Consider the following 12,790-nt stretch of genomic DNA (forward strand, 5'->3'; position numbering starts at 1 on the left):
AATGAGACTGTTTCTTCAGACTCTGACTCAAATTGCAATCTTGAAAAGAATTCAACATCACTCATGAAATACACTGTGATAAACTCACTTTAACATAAATGTTTTTCATATTGTTTAGTAAAATCGCAGTGGGTGGAATGAATATTGTTCTGATGGCAGGTTTCTTTCTGCTTTTGGCTTGGGGCTGCATGTGAAACAAGCAAGGATGTAACATAGGACAGTAGTCATCTTTATTGCTGGTTTGCATTTGTAAAACTGCAAGTCAACACATGACAAGTTAGTGACTTTCCTTTTAAAATCAGACCTTCTTTTGTAATTCCAATGATAAAGTAAACCTAAACACCTCTAATGAGAGTTTTAAACTCTTCCAATGTGCCCTTTTGCAGAAAGACAGAAGAGCAGCGTTCCCCAAAATATGCAACTTAGTTTCTATCAGATGGACTTAGCTGCAGTTAGCATATTCCCTCATTGCAAATGGTTGTACTGCATTATTGTAATGTCTGGTGTAGCATTAAAATGTATACATGGGACATGTGAGAAGGGGCTGCAAAATTATTTTCAACTGCTTCCAGATATGGTATCCGAAAGCTCCCTCCAAGTGATCTGCTTAATTCAAATGAAGGATGAGATAATGCTAAAAAAGACCAGGAACCTACACATTGGCTGCCTTCCATTCCTACAGTGTGCATCAAAGTTGACCATAAATTGTTTTGTATAGTTAAATTGGCTAAGTAGGTTGTTGCAATGTGGTGCCATTATGAGGAATTCAGTTGTTTTAGGATTTGGCAGAAACCCAGTTTGCATACGTGCTGAGAAGCAAAAAATATCAGCTCCAGAATGTGTGTTTCATCTGTGGCCTGAAAGGAAAGTCATCGTATAGTTCGGGGGAAGAAAAAGCTTCTCTAAATAAAGTATGTGCTGCTTTATCGAATTGTTACCTGCCTTGAAAGCTACTGAGCTGCATGAGCAGATAAGATCTTTGTCACCAAGCTGCAGAAGGTGCTTGTGGATGTTGGTAGTTGGGGTTGGGAGGAAGTGACGGTTGTACCTTGGGGGTCAGTCATGGTATGGTTTTAGGTACTTTCTGCAAAAGGGAAGCTACAAAAAAAAAAGTTTGAAAGAAAGCTTCAGGGAGCAAAGCGGAAAAATGGCTTTCTCTGTCATCACTAGGGAGTAAGAGTAGACAGCATGAGGAAAAGCAAGAGCAAGAAAATATGACAGAACAGTCTGCACATTATATCTAGTTGAGGTCATTGTTTCCTATTCAAAAACAGTGATATTTGTGTGTTGTTTTTTTTCCAAGTTCCTATATGTCCTATGGAGTAGTACTGCAGATTCTCTGAAGACATGCAGAGGGAGGGTCTGTCGTAGGCAGAGTGGTTGCATATCTGCTTCTTTTGTGGTCAGATGTCATTTATAATTGGCAGTAATGATTTTCTTTGCTTCCACCTTGCATTAAGTTCTGAAGAAGTTTGCTCACAGTGGAAGTAAAGCTAAAAATATCAAAGAAAGGGTAAACGAGTAAATATTTGTACATCCTGCTCTCTGAACAAGTTTGGAAAGCAAAATTAATTTTCAGTCAGGTACTCCTATCAGTGAGACTGTTCTGTGCTGCATTGTCACAAAATTGTATACATGACCAGAGGATTTTCATCTTAAAGAGCTGCTACAGAAGTTTCAGGACTGAATAAAGCATGAGGGAAGGGTTTGCACTGATGTAATGGCAGTTTTTTGTGAATGGTCATCAGCTGCGTACTAACATGCAAGCACAGTAGCACAGTACTGTTTTCGTCGCATTTTTCAAGTATGGTGACTAGCGTGTTGACAGCATCCACATCAAACACCTGAAAAACATCTCCTTCGGCTTACTAGACATTGCAGAATCTGAGCTGACTAGCAATGATTAAATTGTATCTTCTGTCAGTCTCCAGCCTTGATCCCCAAAGATTCCCTTGTCCCAGAAATTTAATTAGAAGGTTCAAGATGTACGCACAAGTATTCGCATCTGCCACTGGAAAATAGATATTGCTGAGGAATCTGATTCTTCCTATCAGACTGGTTAGTGCTGTGGTGAGCACTGATCATATCAAGGCAGTAACCAAGTTCCTAAGACATTTAGTAATAGATTATTTGAAGGTAGAATCTTTCTCTGGTTCCACAAGAGTAGCAGCTTTCAGGCCAGGAAAACTTACTTTAAGTTACTCCTTGTTTTTTATGGGAGTTGAGCTTTGGCTTAGGAGGGCGTGTTCACAGACATATAAGAAAAACGCACAATATAATTTAGGCTTTGCTTGCTTTTTTTCTGGGAATAATTCAGAAGCAAATTTAGAAGGTGTGCTGTGGCTTCTGCAGGCCTCCCTCTTGCTCCCTCAAGCATTCAGTGTGCTGTGGAATCTGACCCATATTTTAAGATTTCCTCCCTTTTCAGTCAGATCCTCCTTCAGAGGTTTCCTCTTTTCCTTCTTCTGCAGGGAATCTGGCGCATCCCCGTGGATGAGATCGACCGCCCGGGCAGTTTTGCATCTCATATGAACCGCTCTATTGTCTTACTGCTAAATGTATTGTCACAACTAAAGGATTACAACACTTTGCTGAAAGTCTCATCTATGCTACAGAGGACCCCTGATCAGGGAAAGTATGATATAGTTATTTTAATCCGTTACTTTGTAAAGTTTCAAATATATTTTGTTTGCTGTGTAGCTATTTGTTTAAAGATGTTCTTGGTTTAGGAAAAAAGTCTTTAGAGAGACTTCCTTGGGAATATAGTGGAATGGCGTTTAATTTTTCTCAGGATTACAATTCCATAATAGAGTCTAGAATTTATCTGCATTTCTGTTGAAACTCAGAGCAGCCAAACAGCTGCCTTAACAGACTTGCAGAGGTTTTGTGTCACGTGGAGGGATTCACTGGTGGAACAGAGCATCGTAACCTCTGCACCCCTCTGCTGGCCTCTTGCGTAAGAGCTGTGTCCAGTGAGAGAGGTCACAGCCCAGGCATCCTGCCTTCCTGTAATCCTTGGCCGAACAATGGTTATGTGCCTGTTGGCAGCTGATGCTATTTAAAAAGCTTATCCTATTCAGGGGTGATCTAATTTTAATTCCATTAACCTTATTTAAGAAAAAAGAAGCCATTTAATGTGAGCTATATACATGTTCGTAGCAATGAGGAGACCAACATAAACATCTAAGGAAAACATTGAAGCAGTTGAGATAAAATTCTAGCAACTTGCCGAGTGGGAAATGTTTAAATTAGTCTCTGGCAAATGCTTGAAAAATTGAACTGAATGATTGATGGCAATAGATTGGAGGCACTGAAGGTTTCTTCATGTGTTTTGGAATGTAAGTGCATGTGAATTTGCATAGATCACAGTATTCCTGGGAATATGTCACAAGTTCAGCAAACTTGAGGCCAAAATTGCTTTGACGTTTAACGTATCAGAAGTGCTGGACCACAGAAGGTTTAAATTCTGTCCTAAGCAAGCCCGCAGTTTTACTAAAAATATTATGTTATTTATAAGTCTAGACTGAATTTAACAAACAAATAATTTGACATGTTGGATCAGCCAGTGCCAGTTATTGTGAACTGTAATCCTTACAAGTATTTATAAATGCAAATATTCTGGGTGTGTCTGGTATATGCCTGTAACAACCTTGTTTTTAAAAATAGGAAGTTTTTAGCTGAACTTCAGCTATTACTGTACTGATGAGGAGTCAGGTTTTTGTATCTTTTGTCTGAAAAGCAAACCATAAAATTACCAGTTTAATAAAATACTGTAGAAAGAAAACATGCATATTAAAAATGTTGGCTTTTTGACTGAAATAGTACCCTTCAAAATCATTCACTTGACTTTTAGCCCTCTCATTAAAACCAGCGAAGTCTGAAATAAAAATTCAGTTTTCCATCAAATTCAGTTAGGTGGGATTGATGGCTGGAAATGTTTTCCTTGAAAGTGGACTAAAGCATTGTGTCAGAATACGTGGAAGTTACAATGCTTTAATAATTAAGCTGTAGAGTGAATAATTCTTACATATACAATATTATTCTTTTACAATACTAAATAGGAAAAAGAGTATTAGCACACTGGTGTTTTAGCTCTAAAAAACCCTAGATTCAAAGGCAACTGATATGACCAACGAGAAAGGATTTGCTGATGTCCTTAATCTCATATGTACGGTTTATCTAGAACGTGAAAATCACCTGACAGCTCAAGGTAGCTTTTTGTGACTAATACTCTTTTTCAAGAAAGGGTTTGAATAAAAAGTTGGTGTTTGAGGGGCACAGAAGGTTTGATACAAGAAAACTGTAATTCTGGTTGTCTGTTTTGCTCTGGATTTTGGTTTGCCTTTGTTTTTCTTTTCTCCCCTTCCCTCTGTAGATAGTGCTATCTTTTGTTTTATGCATGTCACCTGTGATGATTGTAGGAAGGGGAGAAGTGGAGGGAAACATAGCTAAAACGTTATATTTCAGTATGAAACCGTATATGTTTTGTTTTCTCTCTTCTAATTTGTTTCAAAATTCTTGGTTTGGGTTCTTTTTTTTGTTGGTTTCGGGGTTTTTTTTGTTGGTTTCTGTTGTTTTGGGGGGTTGTTGTGGGTTTTGCTTGTTTTTTGGTTTGTTTTTTTTTTTAATGTCCTGGTTCTAGCTTTTAAAGTCTTAGAGGCTTTTGGCAGTCAGCTTAATTTCTGTTCTCTTACTGTGGCACAGGAAGTACTTACGTGATGCAGATCGTCAAGTTCTGGCCCAACAAGCCTTTGTGCTTACAGTGAAAGTGTTGGAGGACACTCTCAACGATCTGACGCAGGTAAGGCAGCAGTGCATTTTATGGTCGTTGATTTAATAATAATAATTTTCGAGGTTCAGTTTACTCTTTCCTTACATCTCCTGAGGCTGAAGGGCTACATTATTATCACTGACTTCTAATATCTTTTATTTATATGTCCCTACACAGAAAACTTTCTTCCAACATGGTGGTTTTTCGTTTTTGAAATCCAGTAACAAGTAGATTGTTGAGAATGGGTTGCAGTAAGTTTGGTTTGACTGCCCCTTAAATTTCAAACGATGGTGGTTACGTGCAGAATAAGAACAGCTACGTTTTCAGTTGGGGTCTATTGGAAATTTCCTTCTAAAATGAACTAAGATTCTTCTTGCAAAACAAAACTGGACAACGAGATAGTACATTCCTAGCCATTTTTAACTGCTAGTCCTTGGCAGCACCACACCTGTTATTACATTTAATTGTAATTTAGGTTTAATTTTTAAAAGTCATGTAGAGACTAATTAGTTTCCAGGTTAAGGTAACTGGAAATTGGAAGTTTATTTAGTAAACACATTGAAGAAAAAAGGGTTTTCCAAGTTAACAGAGTATACTTTTAACAAATTATATTAAAACATCCTTAAGACCACTGGAACTCTGTGTATACAATAGTTTGTTCATACATCTGCATGGAATAATTGTATCATTAGCAATTTTTGAAAAAAGAGATGATGTACCGAGGCTTTCTACCTTTTGGACCATCACCAAAGTATGGGTACAAAAATTAAAATACTATAGCAGAGTTTAGCATACTCCTTGATCTACTAACAAGAAGAAAGTTATGTAACAGTAACCAAAGGGAGGATTCCTAAATTTGAGGCTCATCTGCAGCTACCAAAAGAAACAGGTTCAGTTTTGATTTCAATACATTAGAAGAAAATTCTGTGGTATTAAAACCTTGGATTTCATTCAGTTGGATCCCATAGTATAGACTGAAGTAGTGGGGGGGGGGGGGGAACAACATTGCAGCTTTGGTTATGCCTATGTTATTGATTTCTCTGGTGTTTTCACTGATTAAAATAGTTTAATTGTAAGACTTGTGGCTTGGATTGCTTAATATTCAGGAATAAACAAGAATGAACGTAGAATAAATGCATTGTCTTCAGCAGAGGCAGTAATGTAAAGGTACTCCTTGTCAATATGCATGGTAGTCATAGCTGTGCTCAAAGGCTTTCTGATTTCAATAATAACAGAGAAGGATGACTTCTTATATTAAGGTTTCAGAAGATCAGAGTTCCAAGTCTTCTAAGCTTGCTTCAGGAAGGATGACAACAGACGTCTCAAATAAAACTAGTGCTGAAGAGGGGAAAGATGTTCTTCCCAAAAAGCCAGCTTTATCGGATGGAGTAGCACATAGTACTGAAAATGGAATAAAGGAAGTGACCCAGGGACAAATTCCCAATGCTATGGATATATTGGAACAAGAGGACAAGAATGACAAGGAAATTAAAGAGCTCCCTGGGCCTGGTTCATTTGAGCCTATGGATCTTGATGGATATTCCAATGACCCTGAAAAAATGGATTCTTCATGTAAATGCAGTGAGCCAGACCATCTTCAGTCTGGCAGAAACTCAAAGGAGAGAGTTCCAGAGAGCCGGACTCCAGAACTTTCTTTGGAAGAGCTAAGTATCAGCTCAAAACATCAGCAGCAGGCAGCTAAAGGAATTGTTCAAGCAGTACCTGCAGAAGAACCTATCCAGAGATCAAGCAGGAAGAGGAAATTACTTGAGGATGTGGACTCTGGGAAAACACTTCTGCTTGATGCTTATCGAGTGTGGCAGCAAGGTCAGAAGGTTATGGCTTATGATCTGAGTAAAATTGAGAAGATTATGTCCGAAACATACATGCTGATTAAACAGGTAAAGTATATCATTAACTGTAATTTCTCTATGTGACCTCAGACATGATTATAGAATAACAATAATTGCCAAACAAAGCAGTATAAATTTGGCCCTATATCTGTTCAAAAGTTGGGGACATAAATATCTCCCAAAGAGCCACTCTCTTGACAAGACCACTACTAGAGCGGAAGAAAGAAAAAGTTGGATCTTCCATGTTTTGGAACTAAATTTCTGAAATCAATTAGGAGCTTTAATACCAATTATGTGGGGTTTGTTCATGCTAAATGTTAGTTTGAATTGAGAGAGTTGTGTATCTTTGAATATATACTCCTGAATAACTGAAGATCACTGTTATGCCGTAGAAGTGCTGCTTCTCCCCCTTACTCCCATGCTCTACGTCCCCGTTTCATCTGAATTAAGTTAGATTTATAGATGAGCTAAGTAATTACAACTTCATTAGCTGTAATTCTGTGTTCAGGTGGATGACGAAGCAGCACTTGAACAAGCAGTGAAGTTTTGCCAGGTGCATATGGGAACATCAGCACAGAAACAGGTAAGCTCTGAAGTTCCTGGCTGCTTGTAATGAACTTCTGTTACTTAGTCTGTACAATCAAGTCTGTCGCTAAATGTTTGCAGCAATTAGAAATATCTACTCTCCTTGTACTGTCATCCAAGATAAGCTGGGCCACGTTAGTATAGGGAGCTCATCCATTTTGTTAGGGTTATTGCTCCAGTTTATGTCAGGCTTGAAGGACAGTTTGCATGCTCAAAAGCTTTTGGAGAAACACCAAACACACCAAACAATCTTCAAATTGAAATATTTACGGCACACGACAGTTTTGTTAATGACCACTTCATTCCTTAGCATTTCATGGATCATAATTACTTCCCTCTGATCCCTAAGGCCTAGCAATCTCATCAGCTCTTCCCTTGCTAACATTGCACTCTACTCCAGAGATACTAAATACCTTTGCTCTCAACTTGCATGGTTGAGAATCTGATCGTAACTCTGTTTTATTACTCAGTTTGGTTTTAGCTTGTAGTTTCTGGGTTTATCCAGCAAACAATTCTGGAGCTTTAAAGGGGTGCTTATTTTTCAGTCCTTAATGTGAAATCAAAGCCAAGAAGAAATCTGAATTAATGACCTGTTTAGTGGTCATCCATTTTGCCAGCAAACCATCAGTTGAAAGCCCCAAAGTATTTCCTAGTTCTGTATTTTCTGTAATTTTTGCCACCAGCACACAATGTAGCAGTTACCCAGCAGATTTTGACTAGACGATAAAATAAGTTTTGAAGAAAAATTAATGTTCCTAGTTAATAGTCTATGTTGTAGTTCTGTTTGGGGCTTTGTGCATGTTTTATTCCTATAAAAGCGTAGTCTGTGTTACCAATTGCTAGCTCTCAAAAAGTAATCAAAATAGTATTTGTCTAAAAATCTGTTGGAGTGCAACTTAGAAACCTTCTGTTGTCTTTGAGTGTTTTACAAGTGCTTAAGGGTGTCAAACAGGAAGCATCTCTTAAGGTTTTCTGCACAAGAAAGGTAGATAACTATATGAATATGTTGAATCATGTTCAGTAGTGGTTTAAAGTAGAGCTCTTTCAGAGATGTCTTGAACAAGCTTGTTTTATGAGCTGCAGAAATTAATTCTGGATTTCTGCAGTTCATCTCTTCTGTCCCTCAAGTTTCTTTTCCATTATTTCACCTTTCCATCATCTCCTGTAACTTCATCTTCCTGTCATGTGTCTTACGCAGTAGAAGTGTACAAGAAGTATATGCTATGACTGGTCTAGACATACCCACACAGTGCATTCCAACCTGCCAGTTACAAGGAAGTAAGTATTATGGTTGCACATTGTCTGGTCCTCCCTTCAATGTGTTAACATACAGGACAAATGCTTCTCAGAACTGAAGTGCAACTGTGTTAGTGATGCTGGTTAATAGGTACAAGAACTTACAAGATGAACCTTCTGTATTATATAGAGTTCAGAGCTGGTCTTTTAGGTTTTTCTGCATAGCGCAGCTGGAGAAAATTGAGGCTGTAGGTCAACTCCCTGTAACAAGGTTTAGCACTGTCTACTCTGCAACTTCAGGAAAAGCAGATATTTGTGTCTTTTATGAAAGGTTCCAGATATTTTTTGTTTCCATTTTTAAATAAGTGCCTTCCAATAGAGCTTGAACCCTGTGTTTTCATGCACTATTTTCTTGAATCTGTGGGTATTTGTTCTTCTCACCTCGTTTTGATGAATATTGTTTTGATGGTGATAATTGCCTTGTCCAGGAGGGTAGAGGAGTTTCAAACCTTCAGGGAAGACTGTGTTGTTGTTCTAGGCAGGATTACCTTCACACTAAATTTCTTCCTGAAATAGTGTTAGGTTTAGGTGTCAGGAGGCACACCAACCTGTGTTTTTCCACGTGCTGTGCAGAAAGTCTGAGTCCTGAGTATCCATAAAGGTTTCCAGTTGTTAATACTGAGATAAAAATTAACTAACAGTGCATCTAGTTAAAATGTGCATATGTACAGTGCATCTCGTAGCAGAGTAACAGGAGAGAATGTAAGAGTAAAGGGAGTTTTTCTTCATTAGATTTTCATGAAAGTAACTCTCTCCAATTTGTGTCCCTCAGGAAGTCAGTAACGTTTTTCCATTGAACCTTAGAAATGAACAGAAACTTCAAGAGAGGTATTCTAGTAGAAATGTTTCTTTGCTCATAGTCTGTATTTAACAGATTTTTATTTTTTTAAATAAAGAAATCTTGGCTCAGAATGTTAAGACTTTTTTAGTTTATCCTGGGGAAGAATGGGAGTCAACACACTATGATTTATGACTTCAAAATAAAAAGAATTTGCTAATAGGCTTCTTTAAAAAGTAATGTTACTGTTTGCTTTTTGGATGTATTCGCCTTTTCAAAGACTACTCAACAAACTTGCATGTATTGGCCAAGCTCCTTGCTGGGCTTTCTTGAAGATTCTGGGTATGCGATTGCTGTGCCAGCTCTTCCAGTAAAGCCAACAAGCATGTGGCAAAACATTAGAATGGTGAAAAACCTGCACACAAACTAATCTTGAAAGTAGAAAAAATAGGTGAGATACTATTTAATTGTGCTGAAGTGATGAGATTTCCTGTTAAATCACTTGAAATAAAACATACCTCTTTACAAGCTTCAAAGTGCATCATATTAAATTCCCTTCTAGGAAGTGGTTCCAGCTAATGAGATTATCACATACTGCAGTCTCGTTTTCATCTGTTTCTAGCAGGATCTCGTAATCTGTTTGAAGCTGCCTTACTGCTTCAATAGTATAACACTATGAATTAGTTTGGAGACACAGGAATAGCCACCCTTGTAGCCATCTGTCTGTTTGTAACAGGCTGAAACCTGTTTTATATAAAATTGGCAAGTATTTGCCTTCTGTAAACAAATGATGTCACGTACAGAGCTGCTGTGGCCCAGAGAAGTGCTTTGCTGTTGGATAATCTGAGTAGGTTTATAGGGCCTGTGGTTCTTCAGTTACTTACCCCAAGAAACTGACAGTCAAAAAAGAAAAGTGAACACAAACCCTACCTTGATACATGTCTTTCTCTGCTGATTGTTGTATTTTACAGTTCCAATCAGTATATAGTTTCTTTCTGAAAGTTTTCACTTGCAACTAAAATTAGGAATTATTTGAATTCTGGCTTTTCAACTTTCTTCCAGACCAGTCAGAATTTTTAACCTAAATATTTAACAAATCCATTGAAATCTCTGTATATGGCTCTTCAGGCATAAGCAGGGAACAATACAGCAATCAGTAAACAGAATTTGACAAAGTGGGTTATTTTTGTCATTTTGTGATGAGATCTAATCTTTCTAATAGCTTGGCAATACTGTGACCTTTCCACTTGATTTCAGAAATCCTCTGTGGTCCTGATGACTGATGCAATGTTAACATGTATTGAGCCACTGAGACTCTAGCATCATCTTCTACAAAGTTAGCTAAATCCATGGGAAGGTGTCTTAAAAAGCTTGGCTCCTAGCTTTGAAGAAGGCAGAAAAAGGTGGTGATACAAAACCTTGCCATAATAAGTTCCTGCGCTCCTGAGGAACTGTTCGAATTGAAATGTTCTCTATTGTAGTATGAAACATCAACAAAGAAATTAATGTAGATATTCTGAGATCTTGCATAGGGTGGCGACACCCTACTCGTGCCAGGAACAGAAGATTGTGTTTCAGAAAGGGGTCCTTTATGCATGTAGCTGCTGTTCATAGTTCAGGTGTCACTTAACGTTTTTACGGGTTGCTTAACAGTATGCGCGTGCTTAGACCTTTAACAGAAAGGTGTACCTATGTGTGCTCAGCACAGAATTGGATAAAATGCCATAGCATTAGAGCTCTAGTGTGGTGAGGAACGTTACCAGTTGAACAGTCAGTTGAGCATCATCTTGTCAATTAAACATCTTCTGAGACTTAATTGGATCCAACTCTTACTTTCAGGAGTAATTGATGTTTTCCCATAGAAAGCACAATTTTGCTTTACCAAATCCTGCTAATGGGGGCATTGAGTTTTTAATGTCTAATGCAGAAGCAGCTGAAGACCTGAAACAGTCATTCAAAGAAGCTACCAAAGAGAGACTTGTGAGTTTGAAAAAGCTGCTAGTAAATGTAATAGAAATTAATGCACATATACTACCATATGCTGGGGAGGGGGATTTTAACTTCATTAATAATTTGTGCTGTGTTTGTATTAGGCTAGGTTCAGTGTTACTGTAATAAGTATTTACTGTTAAACCATAATGGTGAAGTAAAATTTGAGCGTATAACACTAATGTGACAGTGAAATGGGGTGGGGAAGACTAAAATGTGTGCAGTTTTTTTGTTTCTAAAAAAAATGGAAAATCCTTTGTGGTGTGTGGGAACAGTAGCATAAACAAACATGATTCCAGTAATTGATATAAAAATGTATGCCATGTAGGTTGGTGGGACATTTCCTTCAGTATTCCAAAATAATAATAATTCAAATAAGTGATGTATTCATCAACTTAAGCAGACTTTGGTTCAGAATATAAAGAGTGATGATGCAACATTCTTAAACACTGCTATTAATGTTGTTGATTGTCTTTCTTATTGTATCCTGAGAGTTAAGAAGACAAGAGCAATGTTGTCTGATCAATTCTCAGTGTTACAGAAGATTGCCCAGTGAACACTTTGAAATTAAATACCATTTTATCTGTTACAACAGTATAATCATCAGCCCTTCAGAGACCTTAGTTTTGCTGCTTGTTGCATATTTAACTGCTCTTGTTGAAGTCACTGAGTTGATCATATGACTAAACTAATGTATGCTGAGGATTTAACAAAATATCTTCGCAAATATTCACATTTCCTAGTATTGCCTCTTGACCCTTTAGCCTATTGCACTGTTATTTTTAAAAATAAGAGGCTAAAGTTCCAGAGACTACTTAAATTTAGTTCAGACTACAGTACCTCCAAAAGAAGGGTGTCATGATCACCAGTAATGACCCATCAGGAGTAGGTTTGTGACTCCAAAGAGATTCAGTTATTGATGCTAGTATTTAAAGTTACGAAGTGAGTAGTCCTGCAACTGGAAGGGATAAGAGAGCAGTAGCCCATCTCATCTGATGGGGTTTTTGTAACTGAAGGAAGAAAGTAAGTACTGGTTAAACTTAGGGGTTGGGATGGTGTTGGAATATTCTGATTTTTTGTTGTTGTTGTTTAAAGTAGCGTCCCCTCCTCTTGAAGACATGATAGTCATAGCATAGTTAAATCAGCACTTTAAAGTGAGAACTGCTGCTAGAAGTAGTAAGCCGGTTTTCTTGGTGGCTGCTCCTTCCTGTGCCATGGTACATGTTCCTCTGTGCTGGCACAGGCATTTCTATGGCCATGCAGCACACAAGGCTGAAGAACAGGTGTGGCTGAAAGTCATTCCTTTTTTTGTGCTTTTCTGTTGAAGTTCTTAAGTGTGAGCAAGATTTTAGATACACACATAACAAATGGGCTGAAATTGCTCTGCCATAGTGGTCACTGTGTCATTAGTAAAGTTACTAAAGTTACACTAGAGATTAATTCACTTTGTGGTCGAGCAGCATTTTGAAGGATGCTTGTTCTTTCCTTTAACTTTCTCTGTCTGAGAATGATATAAAA

At 37.8% G+C, this 12,790-nt stretch overlaps 1 protein-coding gene across 6 annotated transcripts in view; it reads left to right on the top strand.

Annotated features, from left to right (window-relative positions):
- Positions 1–12,790, top strand: part of CABIN1 (calcineurin binding protein 1) — a 117,256-nt gene that overhangs the window by 81,570 nt on the left and 22,896 nt on the right. For all 6 annotated transcript variants that reach the window (XM_064466669.1, XM_064466668.1, XM_064466674.1 and 3 more), the window contains 4 exons: positions 2,472–2,635; positions 4,705–4,801; positions 6,031–6,672; positions 7,133–7,207. In XM_064466669.1, coding sequence (XP_064322739.1) covers positions 2,472–2,635; positions 4,705–4,801; positions 6,031–6,672; positions 7,133–7,207 — 978 coding nt within the window. The remainder of the gene's footprint in view (positions 1–2,471; positions 2,636–4,704; positions 4,802–6,030; positions 6,673–7,132; positions 7,208–12,790) is intronic.

Source organism: Phalacrocorax carbo, chromosome 15, assembly GCF_963921805.1.
Source record: "Phalacrocorax carbo chromosome 15, bPhaCar2.1, whole genome shotgun sequence".
Taxonomy (NCBI): Eukaryota; Metazoa; Chordata; class Aves; order Suliformes; family Phalacrocoracidae; genus Phalacrocorax; species Phalacrocorax carbo.